This window comes from Sminthopsis crassicaudata, chromosome 1, assembly GCF_048593235.1.
Source record: "Sminthopsis crassicaudata isolate SCR6 chromosome 1, ASM4859323v1, whole genome shotgun sequence".
Taxonomy (NCBI): Eukaryota; Metazoa; Chordata; class Mammalia; order Dasyuromorphia; family Dasyuridae; genus Sminthopsis; species Sminthopsis crassicaudata.
In genome coordinates this window covers 141,875,470-141,897,356 of record NC_133617.1, presented here as the reverse complement: position 1 = coordinate 141,897,356, position 21,887 = coordinate 141,875,470, and the positions used below count along the sequence as shown (strand labels likewise).

Sequence of the window (21,887 nt, the reverse complement as noted above, 5' to 3'; positions counted from 1 at the left end):
AGGAAGACATCTGGTAAAAGGCTAGAGCAGAATATATTATGCTTCAACTGAAGTTAAAAAAACAAACAAACCAAAAAACAGGGGTAACAATTGATCTCCAACAAAGCAAAAGCAAAAATAGATTTAATTAAAGAAACAAGGAAGAATGATGCATTTTGTTAAAAGGTACCATAGACAATGAAGAAATATCAATACTAAACAGATGTCTCCAAATTCTTAGAGGTAAAGTTAAAATTGCAAAAATGATTGTTTTGCTGTGGAGAATTTCAACCTCTTTCTCTCAGAATTAGGCAAATCTAAGCACAAAATTAAAAAGAAAGAAGTTAAGGAAATAATTAGAATATAATTATTAGAATTAATTATTAGAAATAGTTAGAAAAATTAGATATGCTAGATCAGTGGAAAAAATTGAAGGGGACAGAGAGGAATATTCTTTTTTCTTAGTGATATATGGCAGCTACACAAAGGTTGACTGTGTATTAAAGCATATAAACCTCAAAATCAAATGCAGAAAGGTGAAAACATCAACTGCATCTTTTTTATTTCATGATATGGTTTTTAAAATGACAAGTAATAAACTTTCTATAAATGGAAAGAGAGATTATAAATTAATTGGAAATTAAATCATATAACCCTTAATAATGAGTGGGTCAAAGAAGGAATCATGTAAACAATAATTTCATCAAAGAGAATAACAATAATGAAGTAATATGCCAAAAGTTATGGAATATAGTGAAAACAATTTTTAAGGGGACATTTTTATCTCTGAATGTTTACATGAATAAAATAGAGAAGGAGCAAATCAGTGATTTGGGCATGCCATTTAAAAAATTAGGAAAAATAATTAAAAATCTGCAATTGAGCACCAAATTAGAAATTTTAAAATTGGAAAGATTAATAAAATTGAAAGTAAAAAGCTATTGAACAAATAAATAAAACTAAAAGTTGGTTTTACAAAATGGTTAGATAAATAAAACTGTCATTAATTTTATTAAAAAAAAAAAAGAAAGGGGAGGAAGGAGGGGAAAAATTAGAACAAAAGGTTTGGCAATTGTCAATGTGTAAAATTACCCATGCATATATCTGGTAAATAAAAACGATTTTAAAAGAAAGAAAGAAGAAAACCATATTACCAGGATTAAAAAATGAAAAGGGTGAATTCATCTTCAATGAAGAGGAAGTTATAGCAATAATTAGGAGCTATTTTGCTCAACTCTATGCTAATAAATCTGACAATGAAATAATGAATATTTGCTAAAATATAAATTGTCCAGATTGACAGAAGCAGAAGTAAAATTCTTAGGTAATCCCATTTTAGAAAAATAAATTGAACAAGCCATCAATGAATTCCTTTTAAAAATTTCTCCTGGAGAGACTTACATGAACTGATGGTGAGTGAAATGAGCAGGACTAGGAGATCATTGTATATTTCAACAAAATTACTATATGATGGTCAATTCTGATGGATGTGGCCCTCTTCAACAATGTGATGAACCAAATTAGTTCCAATAGAGCAGTAATGAATTGAACCAGCTACACCCAGCAAAAGAACTCAGGGAAATGAGTGTGAACCACTACATAGAATTCCCAATCCCTCTATTTTTGTCTGCCTGCATTTTTGATTTCCTTCACAGATTAATTGTACACGATTTCAAAATCCATTTCTTCTTGTGCCGCAAAATAACTGTATGAACATGTATACATATATTGTATTTTACATATACTTTAACATATTTAATATGTATTGGTCTACCTGCCATCTGGGGGAGAGGGTAGGGGGAAGGAGGGGAAAAATTGGAACAAAAGGTTTTGCAATTGTCAATGCTGAAAAATTACGCTTGCATATATCTTGTAAATAAAAAGCTATAATAAATTTAAAAATAAAAAAAATTTAAAAATTAAAACTTTCTACAAAGCCAGATGGATATAAAACTCAATTTTTAAATAAAAACAATTCCAATACTATATAAACTATTGAAGAAAATAGGGGAAGGAGTTGTTCCAGATTGCTTTTATGATCCAAATATGGTACTAATACCTAAATCAGTAATAGCCAAAATAGAGAAAGAGAAGTACAGATTAATTTACTTAATGAATTGTAAAGTATGGGCTAGCTCCCTGGAGGGCTTCAAATCAGCCAGAGTCAGGATAAATCAAAGTCCTTGGTCTTTAGGAGGAGAAGTGAAGGAGGCAGGCAAGGTGCCACATGGCTTGCCAAAGATCTAGCCTGGATTCTGGAGCCCGGAATCACCAACTTCTCTCCTCCTTTTCCTGCCACCAAGTGACTCTTGCCTCCCTTTCTCCCCCCCCACCCCAATCCTTGCCTATGATTATCTTAACACCAAACATTAAGCAAGCACCAAAGATTCCAGAGCCATTATCCAAATATACACTAATAGAGTCATTATCTCACATCGAATAGGTAATTAGCCTTAAGTGCTTGGTTGTCTGATTCAAGCTTGCTGAGCTGAGATGTGAATTTTGCATTATATGGTCTCCATGACTTCCTTTTTTTCCCAAGTCTCTGAATATCTGATCAATTCAAAGACTTTGCAATTTTTCCAACATTATACTTTCATTGGGAATGGCAGTTCCTAAAGTTTAAATTCATTCTGTATATTATCTTATATCCCTCTAACATATTTAAAATCTTTATATGAGTTATCTTAATTGATTATGCACATCAAAAGTGTTGTACATATTTTAAAAATAAATTAAAAATGAATTATCACCAAACCTGTGATTTCATTTTATAAAAAATTCTTGGATAAGTAAGTTTTTTCTACCAGTGCAGGCAGGTTTCTTCTCTGAAACTTATCTTTGGCACATACTGACCCTGAGTAAGTTAGTGATCTAGAAAATATTCAAAGACTAAGACTTGAACCCATATTTCCCTAGCTTCAAGGCTATTTTTCTATTCCCTATACCAGACTGCCTTTCATGTAATGCATGATTTAATTTTTAAAAATCAATACATTGGAAAAATAAGTGCCAAATTCAACCATCAGAAAGTTTGAAATTTGGAAATTAATATATTAAGATTATATGACCATTGCTTAAAATATAGCCCTTTTTTGGATAGGAAGGATGAATCTGTGGAAAATCATGATGCAAAAATATCGATCAGTTTTAAGTTGAAACAAAACATGGGAAATTTCAAACCCAAATGAAAAACTCTGAAATAACTCAGTGTTTTTGTGGTTGTAATTTTGTTACTATATAGCCTCTCTATATGCCAAGGGAAATATAAAATCTGATGTTAATGCCTGCTTAGGTTGCTTTGTTTGTCATTTAATATAACTCTAATTATATTTCCAAGCATACTTTTTCCTCTTTTAGATGGATTTCCTAAATGTTTCAGTTCACCTTACAAATATATATATTATATATATAATGTGTATATGTATATATATATATATATATGCATATATATATATATATATTTAAAATGGAGAAACTATTAGCTTAAAATAAATAAATATTATTTTCATAGGCTGATGTACTGCGGGAATAAGATAGGCTATCATGTGATGGAATATTGACTGTCAACATTATGTTAGCACATAAAAACAAAAACTTATTGATATATAAAACTGTTGAGCCTCATGGTCTAATGATAAAAAAGACCTTTGTCAAGTTTCTCTAGATTTATGTAAAACAAAGTAAAAGCAGTTACTTTTTAGGAAAATAAATGGATTATGTGGTAAATAATATCATGGTCCCAATGAGTTTCCATGCCTAAAGTAAATCGATTTATCAATGAGTATTCAGAAAGATATTTTATTTGAAAATCTGTCATGGATCAGAACCTGAATTTCATAAGCAGTGAGAATACTCACCCATATTTCAGTGAAAAGCAGCCCTAATTATTTTGAAATTATTTTTCCAAGCCTGCTTGCCTATAGGCTATCATTCCCCAAAATTGTGATTGGATTATAAATCCAACAATAGCTTATTTTGAGAGAACTGAATAGACTAATGTAACTTAATCTTTCTAGGTCTAAGATTCCACTCTGTAAATAAGTACATTGAACTAAATTTATCTCTTAGACCCTTCTAATTCTCATGTTCTTTGAGGATAAGACCTCAAAATTTTCTTCTAACTCTTAAAATTCTGTGTTATTAAATTTTGAATTTACTTTTCAAGCAATAAAACCTCATTCTGCAATGTTATTGTAATTGTGATTCCAGGTCAACAATAATATTTGTCATTCTGATCTTAAAATATAAAAAGATTATATACTATGCTCATACATCATTTTAAAGTATCTTTTCCATTTTTTCTTTACTGCTAATGCAAAAAATTTATTGGTCCTAAACTAGTTATGTAAAATTTTTTAGAAATTACTGTTATGGAACTGTGGATATATTAGGTTGGAAAGCACAAGGGTTCATTATAGGAGGAAAAAATGTACCAGCTTTAAAAAAAATTCTTGCTAATGTTATTTGTTTTAAAACTAAGATGCTTAGTTTTTTTAAATAAAGATTTGCTAAACTTTGTTCTAGAAACTTATAAATATATTTATACTTACCATGAATTATTTTAAAAGATGATGACAAATATCTTTTTTCAGTCTTCCTATATACATATGTATATATTCATTGATAATGGAATCAGATTTGCTTAGCATATGTATTATTTCTATTTGACTATAAATCTATGAATTCTTTTCTAGCTCTAAAATTGTATGATGTAATTACTTGAAACTACTTCATAAAACACTGTAGAACAAAGACATACAATTTTAGCTTTACTAAGTCTTCAATAATGTTGGGAATGTAATCCCTTATTGAAAACACCAATAAAATAATAGACTATCAATTATATAAAAAGAATAAATTTAACTTAAAAGAGGACAAGATTGTAAAAGGAAATATATCGTTAGTCTTTCCTTCTCTCCTTATTCTCACTAAATCTCCTTGGAATTCAAAGATTTCTTGAGACATCTCTAATTTTCTAGCTTTATGTAATTTTGGTTCTAGAATAGCTTGACTTGTAAGTCCCCTTTAAATATATCTCTAACTGTTGGTGGTAGTTGTGATAATAATAATAAATAGTAATAACTGATATTTTATAGCATTTAAAATTTGCAGAATGTTAATTGCCTTATCAAAGTTGAGGTCTGTTTCTTCAAAGATATGGATGGATCTGCAAAAAACTCTTTCTAACTATATTGGTAAAGCATCCAAAGTACTAAGGACAATAATAGAACAGCAACATTAGCCTTAAAAGTGAAAGGCACAGTGGATAGCAGCCCTGAAGTCAGGAGGACCTGAGTTCAAATCGGTTCTCAGACACTTAACACTTCCTAGGTGTGTGACCCTGGCAAGTTACTTAACTTAGTGAAAGAAAGAAGGAGAGAGAGAGAGAGAGAGAGAGAGAGAGAGAGAGAGAGAGAGAGAGAGAGAGAAAGGGAAAGGGAGGGAGGGAGGGAGGAAGAAATTAAAAATGAAAGGCATTATTTATTAGTGTTACACACAATTTTTAGGCAAGCCAAAAAGCTTACTTAAATCATAAAATATCTCTATTTTTAAATATATCTATTTCCTCTTATATTAATATTGTAAAAATGATTCATTCAACTTGAGCATCAGTAAACAAAGAAATTAATATTGTAGCAATGATAGTATACAGACACATGCATGGAATGATGGTATGTTTGATTTTAGTTAATGTGTTTTCCCTTTGCTTTATAGGAGAGCACTGAATTTAGGAATTCTTCGAGATCCTGGATCGGAAGTTGAAGACAGACAATACCAAATAGACTTACAGTCAATCAATATTGGTACTGCTCAATGGGAACAGCTAAAGCCAGAGAAGGAGAGTAGCAAAGCAGGGTTGCTACCAGAAAATGAAAGAAATTCTCAAAATCCAGCACTTGAGTGGAATATGGCTAGCAGGTAGGAAATGATGGAGAAAAATTCTACACCTTCTAGTATTTCATACCCTGCCTTACTGATTTTCCCCCACTCTCAAAATCCACATCCCACTAACCCATAACCAGTGAGAAATACAATTGTTAGTATTTCTAAACCAACTGTTTTCATATTACTTCTATATTCCATTATAAACATGAAATCAAATTTTGTAACTGGAACCTATGTTTTTGCTTAGAGACATTATTCCTATCAAGTGTTACACTGTGATTATTACAAATTTACATTTGGGTCAGCATTTCCTTAAGAGCTTTCTTTTGATCAGCATACCATTTTCTGACAGTTGAACACAAAACTGAAAAGAAGCTTTCACATTTTTAATTGACTAGAATTCAGCCATAGAATGTCTTTGTTGTTGTTGTTCTTATGTTACATTTTAATCTCTTATCTCTGTCTATAATAGGAAAAAAAGACTTCACAACTTTTATGTGAAGTATGTTTAAGCTAAAGGAGCAAGAAAATAAGAATTTCTGGCCCTGGGCAGTTTTTTTTTTTCCTTCTATCCCTAAATGAAAGCAGCTATACTTTCAGAGGATGATGTTTTTAATTGATTAGACTTATATATGTATTATAAGATGTGCAGAAGGCATCTTCCACTTGAGATGTAGGTAGAAGAAGAAAAACAATATGCATTAAAAGTGTTTGTACAGTAACATTGTACAATGTGACCTCATGTAAACTGTGATAAATGGAACTCCTCTCACCTTGCAGCTTTCAGTGATCCTTAGTGATCCTTATTTATGGTTTATTGTTTCTTATGTCTACTTGAATTTGTTACAGCTGCTTTAGGCAGCTCTAAAACTATAAGCCACAGAGAAGGTACAGACCTGACTTGGTAAAGGTTTCTTCATCTAGTTGTAATAGCTAAATCACTATTCTAGCTCCTATCTTGTCCTGTCTTATATAAGGTAACTTTGATTGCCAGTGTTATTATGTAAAAGTGTTCTTTTTTAAATTTTACTTTAATAGCATATTATTTTTCCATTTATGTGTAAATATGTTCTTTCACTTGCATTTTTATAAGATTTTGAGTTCCAAGTTTGATTTTTTTTTTTTTTGTTCCCTCCCTCTGTTTCTCTTTTTCCCTCCCACTGCCTGGTGCTAGCAACCAGTCTGATATAGGTTGTGCATGTTTTCATTTTTAATACATTTCTACATGAGTTATGTTGGGAAAGAAAAATAAGGACAAAAGGGAAAAATCATGAGAAAAAAAACAACAAAAGAAAAAAAATTAAAATAGCTATATTTTGTTCCACATTCAGTCTTCATAGTTTTCTCATTGGTTGCCGATGGCATTTTCCATCCAAAGTTTATTGGAATTGCCTGGGATCACTGAATTGATGAGAAAAACTAAGTCTTTCACACAGTTGTACAAGTCTCTTACTGGATGATAAGAGGGATTCAGTATACCAATGACATCACAGGTGAAGTCCCTATCTCTGCATCTTATATATTTTCATAAAGCTGCCCTACCGTAGTTTGATGAAGTATCATTCTGAAGCTATTTACCTAAAACACTTTACAACCTCTGAAACTAGATTCTTTTTAACTGAGTCACGTTGTGACAGCATCATTAGCTGGTAGGTGCTTGTAAACGGTTTTAAACAAAATAAACTGACAGCACAGATTACTTTGTCACTTTATCCTTCTTCATATTTTATGTTTGTTTGTTTTTTTTATTATTATTACATTTTCACTTCCCAATAATGACACCATGTAGAGCCTTCTCTTATAGCAAAGAATAATAATTAGGAAAAAAAAATCCCAGTGACCATATCTGAAGCATATGCAGCCTTCTGGACCTATTGTCCTCCACATAGTTGAAAGCAGTGATGACTTATTGTCAGTCCTTTGGAACTAAGATTGATCAGTGAGTTTAATTGGAGTTCTCTTGGGATTTGGGATTCTTTTTTGGTAGTATTGTGGTAATGAATATCTGATTCTCTCAGTTCTATTTTCTTTACTCAACATCTGTCTTGCAAATTTAAAGGATTTTGTTGAAATGAATGTAAGACTGCTGGTTGAGATGGAACTTTTAAAACTTACAAAAGTCTCTTAAAACATAAGAGCAGCTAAAACTACCAAGATATGTCAGGAAAATGCAAAAATATGTGCATTCATTCTCTTAATAAGAAATATTTGAAGAAAAGTATCCTTGATCTAAAAGTCTTTATAATATATTTTTAGCATTCATGTATGATGTTTACTTTATTTAAATTATAAAGATCAGGTAATTCTTGCAAATTTTAGAAAGCTTTAGTTAGTCTTTTCATATTCACTAGTATCTCATCGACTCTTAAGCTTGTTCTCTCTCTCCATCTCTCTGTCTCTCATATGCACACAAACACATGTATATACACACATGTGTACATTCTGGTGCTTATAAGACAAGATATTATAGCTATTAAGATGCCAAGTTGGGTAATGCTTTCCTGTAGTGTGTGTTAAATATATATTTATGTGGCTTAAAAAAGTAATATTTTCTTAATTTTTTATGGTATTCTAATTGTGACTATCATTTTATTGAGGTAGTTTAAATCCTATTTTTAGGAAGTAACATTTATTTAATATTTTAACATTTGTGATGTATTTAATCTTAGCAAAAAGGTACTTTCATTTTTTTTTAAATTCATGTATATACTTTACATGTATGTATACACATGTATAGTCTTGGTATATATTTTAGAAAAAGCAGTATCATGTAGTGAATAGAATGTCAGCCCATAGTCAAGAAGACCTGGGTTCAAGTACTACTTTGGACAATATTAACTGCAAGACCCTAGGGAAATTCTGGTAACTCCGCAGAGTCACCAAGCAACTTTTCCAAACTATAAATTATTTACCAGTGATTGATCTCCTTTGTTAGAAGGAGCCACTTGATGTGGAGTTTCCCATAGAAAGAAAATCATTAGTTTAGTCTTTCCCTCTCCCAAAATATATTTTATAATTTATTCTTTTTGTCTTAATATGCATCACAACTAAACTAACAGATGCTAATACCCCTAATAATTAGAATGACTTTATGAATTATGCTTCTTTTGTGTTAAGGTTGCATAACAGTGGGAAGTATGCTGGATCTGGCATCATAGAACTTCAGTTCAAAGCTTATCTCTGCTGTTTTCTATTCATGTGACATTAGATAAGTCATTGCTTTCCTAGGACTTGATTCCCTCATCTGTAAAGTGAAGGCATTAAATTAGATGACTTGAGGCTCCCTCCAACTCTAATCTTATGTGGACTTATGTAACTCTGTGTTGAGTAAAACTATCATATGATTGTTGAACAGCTTGGGTTGATATTAAAATGTGAGCTTTATGATTTCCTAACTCATCAGATATAAAAATTGGAAAATGTAATCCCAACAAAGATTTGACAAGAACCATAAAGAAGATCTATTTGATGAAGTTATGTATTCTCCTTTTGTGTTGACATTATGACATTTTATTCTGTATAACCTGTATATTTATACCTGTATGTACATTGTGTCCCTTATATCTGTGTGTATGTAAAGAAACTGGGATTTTATCCATTAGTATCCATTAGAAGCTGGCTGAGGCTTATAGAGTATGACTTGGCAAGAGTCACACTGCTAGTCATTATCAGAAGCAGGAATTCCTGACTCCGAAATTAACAGTACTCTACCTCTATCATCAGATGCCTGATAGCCATATATTGACTTAGAAACATTATATGTTTTCTACTATACTTTTATTTTATTAAATATTTTATTTTATTTTATTTTATTAAAAATCTCCCAACTACATAGTGATTTGTTTTGAGGAATTTGACATCTCTGCTCTAGACTACTATGACTCATGTACTCACATAATGCGTACACACATACACGTACATGTGTGTGTGTGTGTGTATATATCTTTATATAGAAAAGTAATATTATTATTTTAGAAATAAAATAATTCTCAAGTCCAGTCAACAAGCATTAAATAAGTGCCTCGGTGCAAAAAAAAAAGACAAAAACCAATCCTATTTTCAAAGAGGTCACAGCCTAATGGGAGAGAAGACTACATATAAGCAACTCTGTACAAACAAGAAATAAAGTAAATTAAAGGTAATCTCAGAGGGAAGACACTAAGGTAGATGAAGACTAGGAATTATATCTTATAGAATGTAGGACATTCATTGATACTTGAAGGAAGTTAAAAGAAACTTGGTGGAAAGTGGAAAGGACAAAATTCTCCCTTGGCCAGCCGGAACAGTCAGTGAAAATGCCTAGAGTTGGTAAATGTAGTACAGTATACAAGGAAGAGAAAGAGTCAAGCTAGTGTCAGTGAATTGCAGAAAATGTGTTAGAGGATAAGGTATGAGAAAACTGGATAGGGAGGTAGGAAGAAGTCAAATTACATAGAACTTTCAGCATCAAACAGAAGATTTTATATTTGACCTTGGAAGTAATAGAGCGCCATTGCAGTTTATCAGATCAGTAGATTTGGTTAACATGATCAAGGACTCCCTGTGCTTCTTTTTAAGATGGGTGAAGAGGGAGATATTGAGACAGCTGAGTGATGTGAGATGAGGAGGAAGAGAAGGGAGCTTTCTAAAAATGATCATTTAGACAAGAGGTGGGAAACTTTTTTTTCTGCCATTTGGATATTTATAACATCATTCATGGGCCATACAAAAGTATTGTATGAAAACTCAAACAGTGGGAGATTGTTGTTATTTAGCTTTCAGTTCATCATCACCTGCGATTACCTTGGCAAGACCAAAACAATTGATTTTGTGGGCCTTATACAGCCTGCAAGCCAGGTGTTCCCTACCCCTGTTCTAGCTTAACTTAGAGAAAAGGTAAATGAGATCTAGAAAAGTTATTAGTGTATGTTCTTTAATAGCAAAATTGGGACTAACACCAGATCCTTCAATTTCCCAGGCCAGTGCTTTTCCCATGACATTGTTTTGTCTTGGTTTGCCCCCACCCCTACCTCCCTCTTCTCACTCTCTATCTTTCTTTTTCTCTTTCCATATGTACATATACATAGGCATACATACATATACATACACACACATAAAATGTAAAGTTCATTTTTTGGTCATTCACATTTTTTCTTCTTTCCCTTAAAAACAATTTTGCTGTATCTAAGTTTATTTTTATGACCTGTAGAAATGATGTTCTGAAAATTGGAAGAACCTATACTGATGTCTGCCATATGTAGATTACTAGTATCTCCCAGGTATTATCAGTCACTTTTTGGTGTTTTATATGGTACTTAGAGTGTTTTGGGGAATCTGCCTTGTGATTTCCTTAGCATAGCTAAGACCTACTTCTTTGATTTAACATTAATGCTATTTTTTTTATTTTTAAGGTATATACATGTAATTTGAATGGTTTTGCCACATATTTTTATAATAATATATTTTGAGTTCTGTACTTTCAGATTTCTCTCTCTTTCTCAGGGATTTTTTTCTTTTCAAGACTTTCTGCTTTGTTTATGATATCTTTATTTTTTTTTTTTTTTTTTTTTTAAATTTTATTTTATAATTATAACATTTTTTTGACAGTACATATGCATGGGTAATTTTTTACAACATTATCCCTTGCACTTACTTCTATTCAGATTTTTTCCCTTCCTCCCCCAAACCCCTCCCCCAGATGGCAAGCAGTCTTATATATGTTAAATATATTACAGTATAATTTAGATACAATATATGTGTGTAGAACCGAATTTTTTGTTGCACAGGAAGAATTGGATTCAGAAGGTAAAAATAACAGTTTACATTCATTTCCATTGTTCCTTTTCTGGATGTAGCTGGTTCTTTCCATCATTAATCAATTGGAATTGGATTAGCTCTTCTCTATGTTGAAGAAATCCACTTCCATCAGCATACATCCTCGTACAGTATCATTGTTGAAGTGTATAATGATCTTCTGGTTCTGCTCGTTTCACTCAGCATCAGTTGATGTAAGTCTCTCCAAGCCTCTCTATATTTCTCCTGTTGGTCATTTCTTATAGAACAATAATATTCCATAACATTCATATACCATAGTTTACCCAACCATTCTCCAATTGATGGACATCCATTCATCTTCCAGCTTCTAGCCACTATGAAAAGGGCTGCCACAAACATTTTGGCACATACAGGACCCTTTCCCTTCTCTAGTAGTTCCTTGGGGTATAAGCCCAGTAGTAGTATGGCTGGGTCAAAGGGTATGCACATTTTGATAACTTTTTGGGCATAATTCCAGATTGCTCTCCAGAATGGTTGGATTCTTTCACAACTCCACCAACAATGCATCAGTGTCCCAGTTTTCCCACAGCCCCTCCAACATTCATCGTTATTTGTTCCTGTCATCTTAGCCAATCTGACAGGTGTGTAATGATACCTCAGAGTTGTCTTAATTTGCATTTCTCTGATCAATAGTGATTTGGAACACTCTTTCATATGAGTGGAAATAGTTTTAATTTCATCATCTGAAAATTGTCTGTTCATATCCTTTGACCATTTATCAATTGGAGAATGGCTTGATTTCTTATAGATTAAAGTCAATTCTCTGTATATTTTGGAGATGAGGCCTTTATCAGAACCTTTAACTGTAAAAATTTTTTCCCAATTTGTTACTTCCCTTCTAATCTTGTTTGCATTAGTTTTGTTTGTGCAGAAACTTTTTAATTTGGTGTAATCAAAATGTTCTATTTTGTGATCAATAATGGTCTCTAGTTCTCCCTTGGACACAAACTCCTTCCTCCTCCACAAGTCTGAGAGGTAAACCATCCCATGTTCCTCCAATTTATTTATGATTTCGTTCTTTATGCCTAAATCTTGGACCCATTTTGATCTAATCTTAGTATGTGGTGTTAAATGTGGGTCCATGCCTAGTTTCTGCCATACTAATTTCCAGTTTTCCCAGCAGTTTTTGTCAAATAATGAATTCTTATCCCAAAATTTGGGATCTTTGGGTTTGTCAAAGATTAGATTGCTATTTTTATTCACTATCTTGTCCTGTGAACCTAACCTATGCCACTGATCAACTAGTCTATTTCTTAGCCAATACCAAATGGTTTTGGTGACTGTTGCTTTATAATATAGCTTTAAATCAGGTACACTTAGACCACCTTCCTCTGACTTTTTTTTCATTAGTTCCCTTGCAATTCTCGACCTTTTATTCTTCCATATGAATTTTGTTGTTATTTTTTCTAGGTCATTAAAATAGTTTCTTGGGAGTCTGATTGGTATAGCACTAAATAAATAGATTAGTTTGGGGAGTATTGTCATCTTTATTATATTCGCTCGGCCTATCCAAGAACATTGAATGTCTTTCCAATTATTTAAATCTGACTTTATTTTTGTGGCAAGTGTTTTGTAATTTTGCTCATATAATTCCTGACTCTCCTTTGGTAGATATATTCCCAAATATTTGATACTATCGACTGTTATTTTGAATGGAATTTCTCTTTGTATCTCTTGCTGTTGGATTGTGTTGGTAATGTATAAAAATCCTGAGGATTTATGTGGATTTATTTTGTATCCTGCGACTTTGCTAAAATTCTGAATTATTTCTAATAGCTTTTTAGCAGAGTCTTTGGGGTTCTCTAAGTATACCATCATGTCATCTGCGAAAAGTGACAATTTGATTTCTTCATTTCCTACTCTAATTCCTTGGATCTCTTTCTCGGCTCTTATTGCCAAGGCTAGAGTTTCTAGTACTATATTGAATAGTAATGGTGATAGTGGGCAACCTTGTTTCACTCCTGATCTAACAGGGAAAGGTTCTAGTTTATCACCATTACATATGATGTTTACTGAAGGTTTTAAATATATGCTCCTTATTATTTTAAGGAATAGTCCATTTATTCCTATACTCTCAAGCGTTTTTAGTAGGAATGGATGTTGGATTTTATCAAATGCCTTTTCTGCATCTATTGAGATGATCATATGGTTTTTATTAATTTGATTATTAATATGGTCAATTATACTAATAGTTTTCCTAATATTAAACCAGCCCTGCATTCCTGGTATAAATCCCACTTGGTCATAGTGTATTATTCTGGGGATGATTTTCTGAAGTCTATTTGCTAATATCTTATTTAAGATTTTAGCATCAATATTCATTAAGGAAATTGGTCTATAGTTTTCTTTCTCAGTTTTCGATCTACCTGGTTTAAGTATCAGTACCATGTCTGTGTCATAGAAGGAATTTGGTAGGACTCCTTCAATCCCTATTTTTTCAAATAGTTTACATAGCATTGGAGTTAGTTGTTCTTTAAATGTTTGGTAGAATTCACCTGTAAATCCATCTGGTCCTGGGGACTTTTTCTTAGGAAGTTGGTTAATAGCTTGGTCTATTTCTTTTTCTGAGATGGGACTATTTAGACTACTTACTTCTTCCTCTGTTAATCTGGGCAAGCTATATTTTTGAAGGTATTCTTCCATTTCATTTAAGTTATCAAATTTATCGGCATAAAGTTGAGCAAAGTAGCTCCTAACTATTGTTCTAATTTCCTCTTCATTAGTGGTGAGTTCACCCTTTTCATTTTCAAGACTATCAATTTGCTTTTTCTCTTTCCTTTTTTTAATCAGGTTTACTAAGGGTTTGTCTATTTTGTTGGTTTTTTCATAAAACCAACTCTTAGTTTTATTAATTAATTCAATAGTTTTTTTACTTTCAATTTTATTAATCTCACCTTTTATTTTTTGAATTTCAAGTTTTGTGTTTGTCTGGGGGTTTTTAATTTGTTCCTTTTCTAGCAATTTTAGTTGTAAACCCAATTCGTTGGCCCTCTCTTTCTCTATTTTATGCAAGTAGGCCTGTAGAGATATAAAAATTCCCCTAATTACTGCTTTGGCTGTATCCCACACATTTTGGTATGATGTCTCATTATTGTCATTTTCTTGGGTGAAGTTATTAATTATGTCTATGATTTGCTGTTTTACCCAATCATTCTTTAGTATAAGATTATTTAGTTTCCAATTATTTTTTGGTCTATTTTCCCCTGGCTTTTTATTAAATGTTATTTTGATTGCATTATGGTCTGAAAAGGATGCATTTACTATTTCTGCCTTACTGCATTTGATTTTGAGGTTTTTATGCCCTAGTATATGATCAATTTTTGTATAGGTTCCATGAACTGCTGAGAAGAAAGTATATTCCTTTCTGTCTCCATTTAGCTTTCGCCAAAGATCTATCATATCAAACTTTTCTAGTATTCTATTTACCTCTTTGACTTCTTTCTTATTTATTTTGTGGTTTGATTTATCTAATTCTGACAGTGCAAGGTTGAGATCTCCCGCTATTATAGTTTTGCTATCTATTTCCTCTTGCAGCTCTCTTAATTTCTCTTTTAAGAATTTAGATGCTGCACCACTTGGTGCATACATGTTTAATATTGATAAGGCTTCACTATTGATGCTTCCCTTTAGCAGGATATAATGCCCTTCCTTATCTCTTTTAATTAGATCAATTTTTGTTTTTGCTTGATCTGAGATGAGGATGGCTACTCCTGCTTTTTTGGTTTTGCCTGAGGCATAATAGATTCTGCTCCACCCTTTTACTTTTAGTTTGAATGTCTCATCCTGTTTCAGGTGTGTTTCCTGTAAACAACATATAGTAGGATTCTGACTTTTAATCCAGTCTGCTAACTGCTTCCTCTTTATGAGGCAGTTTGCCCCATTCACATTTATGGTTAGAAGGACTAATTCTATATTGCTTGCCATCCTATTAACCCCTGCTTATGCTTTTCCCCTTTCCTTCCCTTTTACCCTCCTATCCAGTATTAAACTGGTAAACACCACTTGCTTTTCACAGCCCTCCCTTTTTAGGATCCCTCCCCCACCTTAAAGATCCTCCCCTTATTTTATCCCTTTTCCTCGAAATTACTGTATTCCCTTCCCCTTAGCTTACTCCTTCCCTTTCACTTTTCAATGAAGTGGAAGAAGTTTCACCATAAATCGAATATGTCTATTGATACACGCTATGTTCATCTCCCTCCTTTCTTTCTCTCAGATATAATAGGTTACCTTTGCCTCTTCATGAGATATAGTACCACCACTTTATACTTTTTTATGATATAATCTCCTTTCCACCTCTAGTTTCTAAGACAAATTGTACATATGTTCTTTACATATTTTTTTGACAGAAGTATAGTTCTCAAGATTTCTTTTTACCTTTTTTAGAAGTCTCTTGAGTTCTGTATTTGAAGATCAAACCTTTTATGTAGGTCTGGTTTTTTCATCAAAAATAGATGGAATTCATTTATTTCGTTAAATGTCCATCTTCTTCCCTGGAAAATGATGCTCATTCTTGCTGGGTAAGTCACTCTTGGCTGCATACCAAGTTCCTTAGCCTTTCGGAATATCATGTTCCAGGCCCTGCGTTCTTTTAATGTGGACGCTGCTAGATCCTGTGTTATCCTTATTGTGGATCCTCCATATCTGAATTGTTTTTTTCTAGCAGCTTCCAATATCTTTTCCTTTGTCTGATGGTTCTTGAACTTGGCCACTATATTTCTTGGCGTTTTGATTTTAGGGTCCCTTTCAGTAGGTGATCGATGAATTTTCTCAATGTCTATTTTACCCTCTGTTTCCAAAACGTCTGGGCAGTTCTCTTTGATAATTTCCTCGAAAATGGTGTCCAAGCTCTTTTTTTCCTCCCATTTTTCAGGGAGTCCGATTATTCTCAAATTGTCTCTCCTGGATCTGTTTTCCAGGTCTGTTGTCTTTCTGGTAAGGTACTTGACAGTCTTTTCAATTGTCTCATTTCTCTGGTTTTGCTTGACTCCCTCTTGGTTTCTCCTTGAGTCATTCATTTCTACTTGTTCCAGTCTAATTTTCAATGATGTATTTTCTTCACTCACTTTTTTTATATCTCTTTGTAATTAATTGTCCAATTGAGTTTTTATCTTCTATGGAATTTTTTTCCATTGTATTTTTTAGAGAGCTGATTTCTTTTTCCAGCTCTCTAATCCTGTTTTCCTTGGAGTTGTTTACCTTTTCCAGCTCACTAATCTTGTTTCTCAATGATTTGATTTCTTTATCCACTCTGTCTTTGAATGCATGGGATGACTTCTCCAGGCTCTCTTGCCAAGCTTCCCTTTCCTTTTCCCATTTCTCTTCCAGCTCTCTTGTGAGAGCCTTTTTGATTTCCTCTATGAGGTTCTTTTGTATTGAGGAGCAGCTTATATCCCTCCCAGGGGATACATCTGGGGACATTCTGTTCCTAGTCTCCTCAGCATTTGAAGTCTGCTCCCTCTCCACACAAAAGCTGTCAATGGTTAGAGCCCTTTTGAATTTTTTATTCATTTTGTCAGAATCAAAGAAAACAAACTGACAAGAGAAGCAATTGGTCTGTTTTGCGGGGGATAGGGCTGGATGTTATTAATGGGCTTCCTCTACAGACTGGGGGTAGGGCAGCAGAGAGCCACTAACAGAACAGCAATGACTGTACTGAGTCTGCGCTCTGAGGCTCCGAGAACGCACCGAGTCAGTCCAGGTGGGGGTTGGGGGTGGCCGGGCTCTGAGAGACGCTGGCTTTTTGGGGTTTTAATCTTCACCTCCAGTGTTTACACCCTCTCCACCGCTCCTGGCTTGCTGCCAAGACGGAGCATCCACACTGGGGCAAAAGCCCTTTCACAAAAACGACAGAGATCACACCCCTCCCCCTCCGGTCTGAGCTGTGTGAGCTGCCTGTCTTGCTCTGGCTGTCTGCCCTCAGTCTGCGCCCAGTCTGATTGACCCTCCCCCGAACAAACACAGACCTTTTCTGGCGACTTTCAAGGATGTCTTCTCTTGGTGATAATTTGTGGATTTCTTTCTGGGTCAAGCATTAAGTCAGAGGCTTGTCATGAAGTAAGTTCTGAGAGAAAACGAGGAGCTCAAGCAGCTGTCTGCCTCCACGCCGCCATCTTCTATGATATCTTTAAAATAATATTTAATAATACAAATTTTTATTGAATAGTCAATTCAGCAAACATTTATTAAGTGCCTCTTGTGTTTCAGACTCTATGGGCATCAGATTGCATTGGTGATACAAAAAAAACAAAAATCCAAAATGTAATTTAGAGAATAGAATTTATACTTGATGTGTGTTACATATACCATCAGAAATGTGTTCTAAACTGTCCCTAATTTGAGTTTTTTAAAGTATAGCTATCCATTCCTATTACAGCACCCATTCCTATTAAAAACACTAGAGAGCATAGGGATAAAAGGAACTTTTTTTTTTTTTTTTTTTTTTTTTTTTTTTTTTTTTTTTTTGCTGATGTCATTGGGATTAAGTGCCTTGCCCAGGATCACACAGCTAGGAAGTGTTAAATGTCTGAGACCTGATTTGAACTCAGGTCCTCCTGACTTTAGGGCTGGTTCTCTAGAGAACTTTTCTTAAAATAATAAACAATATCTATCTAAAACCTACAGTAAGCATTATTTGTAACGGAAAGAAGCTGGACACACTCCAAATAAGATCAGCAGTAAAATAAGAATGCCTATTATCACCATTATTATTCAACATTGAACTAGAAATGTTGGCTTTAGAAAAGAAAAGAAAAAAAAAAAAGGAATTAGAGTAGGCAATGAGGAAATAAAACCATCACTCTTTGCATATGATATGATGATGTGCTTAGAGAATCCTAGAAAATCTTCCAAAAACCCACTGGAAACAATTTAAAGCTTTAGCAAAGTTGCAGGATATAAAATAAACTCACACAAACTATCAGCATTTCTATATATTACTGACAAAGCCCATCAGCAAGAAGTAGAAAGAGAAATTCCATTTAAAATTACTGTAGACAAAATAAAGTACTTGGGGGTCTACCTGCCAAGACAACTCAAAAACTATATGAACATAATTACAAAATACTTCTCACACAGATAAAATCAGATCTAAACAATTGGAAAAATATCAGTTGTTCATGGTTAGATCAAGCTAATATAATAAAAATGATAAATCTGCTTCAATTGGTTCAGTGCCATATCAATCAAACTGCAAAAACATTATTTTATAGAACTAGAAAAAATAATAAAAAAATTCATCCAGAAGAACAAAAGGTCAAGAATATCAAGGGAATTTAATGAAAAAAAAAAAATACAAAGAATGCTTGCTTAGCAGTACCAAATCTAAAACTATATTATAAAGCAGCAGTCATTAAAAACCATTTAGAACTGGCTAAGAAATAGAGTGGATCAGTGGAATAGATTAGATACACATGACACAATAATCAATGCCTATAGGAAAATAATATGTCAGAAACTTGGCAAAGACCTACATCTCACACCCCATAAAGTCATAATGGATACATTAAATAAGGTCAAAATGGATACATGATTTGGGAATAAAGGATGCAACCTAAACAAATTAGGAGAACCAAGGAATAATTGACTTCTCAGATCTTTGGAGAAGGAAGAAATTTATGACCAAAGAAGAACATTATAAAAGGCAAAATGGACAACTTTGATTATATTAAATTAAAAAGGTTTGCACAAATAAAACCAACAAAAACAAGATTAAAAGGGAAGTACAAAGCTGGGGGAAAAGTCTTTATAGCCAGTATTTCTGATAAAGGTCTCATTTCTAAAATATACAAAGAACTGTATCAAATTTATATGCATACAAGCCATTCCCCAATTTTCTAGTAAGAAAATTAAAGCCATTTATAGTTATATGAAAAAATGCTTTAGATCGCTAGAGAAATGCAAATTTACTCTGAGGTACCACCTCACACTTCTCAAATTGGCTAAGATGACAGAAAAAAGATAATGATAAATATTTGAATGGATGTGGGAAAACTGGGACACTAATGCATTGTTGGGGGAGTTGTGAAACAATCTAACCATTCTGGAACAGTCTGGATTTATGCCTATAGGGTAATAAAACTATGTATACTCTTTGATCCGACAGTGCCACTACTGGGTCTATATCCCAAGGAAATCATAAAGGAGGGAAATCAGGACCCACATGTGCAAAAATGTTTGTAGCAGCTCTTTTTGTGGTAGCAAAGAATTGGAAAAGGAGTAGATGCCTATCAACTGGGGAATGGTTGAACACCACATATTCCATAGCATTGGCTTTATTTATTTACAATAGGGAACACAAGAATACTTCCAAACTCATTCTCATTTCTGACGAAATTAGTTAATATGTACTAAGAGATTACCCTTGTGAAGTGACTAATTGTGAATAATGACATCATCCCATGTTTTCATAGTCCTTCTAAAAAAAAATTCTCCTATACTTTTTCTTAAGGGTGGGAGAATGTGATTTTTCTTCCTTGGGCCATGTCCTATATAGCTGCACAGGGAGAATTGTGGCATCCATCTGAGCTCTCCTGATAAAAAGTTAGAAACTATTGGTATAGAAGTTCTACCTCTGCATGGATGTCCTTCTAGCTTTACATGGTACAATGGAAAATTAACTGACTTGGAGTAAAAAGGCCTGGATTCAAATCCCAGGCCTGCCACTTAACTACCTTCTCCACCCCCCCAACCCCCCAATTTAAGAGTTCAATTTCCTCAGCTGTAAAATGAGAGATTATCATAAGATGATATCCTAAGCTCTTTCTACCTCTAAATCTATGATCCCCTAATTCTATGCCAGGTATTTCTGTAATATTCTTCTCTAAAGTGTAATGTTCTCTGGGAGCAGGTTTCTTGGGGGGCTTCTGGAGGCAGACTTTGTTTCAGTTCAGTTCAATAATCTCAAGTCCAGCTAGGAGTTTTAAAGTTCAAATCCTTTATTGTTTCCTTCAAAATAGCCTGGTTAGCTTTCTTAGAGGCCTCTCTCTCTCTCTCCTTGGTTCTCAGACCTCTTGCTGCTAGTCCTTTGTCTCTTCCAGCTTCTGCCTCTCATCCTCCCAATGTCTCCAGCCAGAAAAAAGGTGAAAGTTGGAATGAATCTGACTCTACCTCTGAGAGAGTGGGCTTGTGGGAGCTCCTTCTTATATATTCTCTCTTAAAGGTGTGAACTCTAATAAGTACTAAGTACATAATCATTGTCTCCTCAATTCTAGTGACTTAGCACCTTGTTTCAAGTTCTGGCCCATAACATCCCCCTTTCTTTTGATTTAGAATATAAGGTAGTCATAACCTCCCTGACTTCTCAAGGAGGTGAGAATCCCAAAAAAGAAGGTGATCATGCCTTCCCTGACTGCTCAAAAAAAAAAAAAAAAATGAAAACACCATAAAAAGGAGATGATCACACCCTCCCTGACTTCTCAGGAAGGGAGATGAAAATACCAAAGGAAATGGGAAATCAAATCAGTTTAGCAGGTTTCTGAAGGGGCTCACTCTTAAAATAGGTATGCATAAATCCATCAATATAGGAGGTTTTACACATAATTACATCAGTACATAGTAACATAGCATAGGCAAGTAGTGATGTAACAAATAACGTGAATCAGCATGAGGAATTATATATGTCCATAAGCCTTAGAAATAGTCTAAGAGGAATCTATTGTCCATTAGTTCATGTGCCAGGAATCCAATAATTCCTGCAAGTTTTGAAGTCCTGCAATAATCTCATCAGCAGTTTTTCATCTCAAGGAATCCAATGATTCCTGCTGGTTTTCAATTCCTGCAACAGTCTGATCTTGTGTTAGGGAATCCAGTGATTCCTACAGATTTTGTTCTTAGGTCTTCTCCTTTGTTTTGAAGTTTTTCTCCTTTTCTGTCTCTCTCTAGGTGCTTGTTGCCATCCATCTGTTTCCTTCTCTATCTGTAGGAATACAAGCAAACCCTTTCTGCCAAGCAATTAACCTATCTAGCCCCTTCTATTTACCACTTTCTAAATTTCATCACCTGGCAATTGCATTGGAGCTATTTGCATTGGAGCTGTTTGCACTGGATACTGTCCTGTTGGTTTAAAAAGCCTGTATTCTCCCCAATTATAATCCCTTTCTGCTATAAAATTGCTTTTTGGCTGATTGATATCTTGGAGCTGGGCCCTGCTTCTCATTTGCCTTAGCCAATCTACATTCTGAAGCCCAGTGGAAGCCCTTGTGGCACTT

General features: G+C 33.7%; 1 protein-coding gene across 7 annotated transcripts in view; it reads left to right on the top strand.

Annotated features, from left to right (window-relative positions):
• VPS13B (vacuolar protein sorting 13 homolog B) overlaps nucleotides 1–21,887 on the top strand; it is a 973,300-nt gene that overhangs the window by 586,080 nt on the left and 365,333 nt on the right. For all 7 annotated transcript variants that reach the window (XR_012482416.1, XR_012482414.1, XM_074268391.1 and 4 more), the window contains one exon: nucleotides 5,698–5,901. Coding sequence is in view for 5 of the 7 variants with exons in the window: in XM_074268391.1 (XP_074124492.1) it covers nucleotides 5,698–5,901 (204 nt within the window). In the remaining 2 variants the exon portion in view is untranslated. Of the gene's footprint in view, nucleotides 1–5,697; nucleotides 5,902–21,887 lie in introns of those variants that run through there.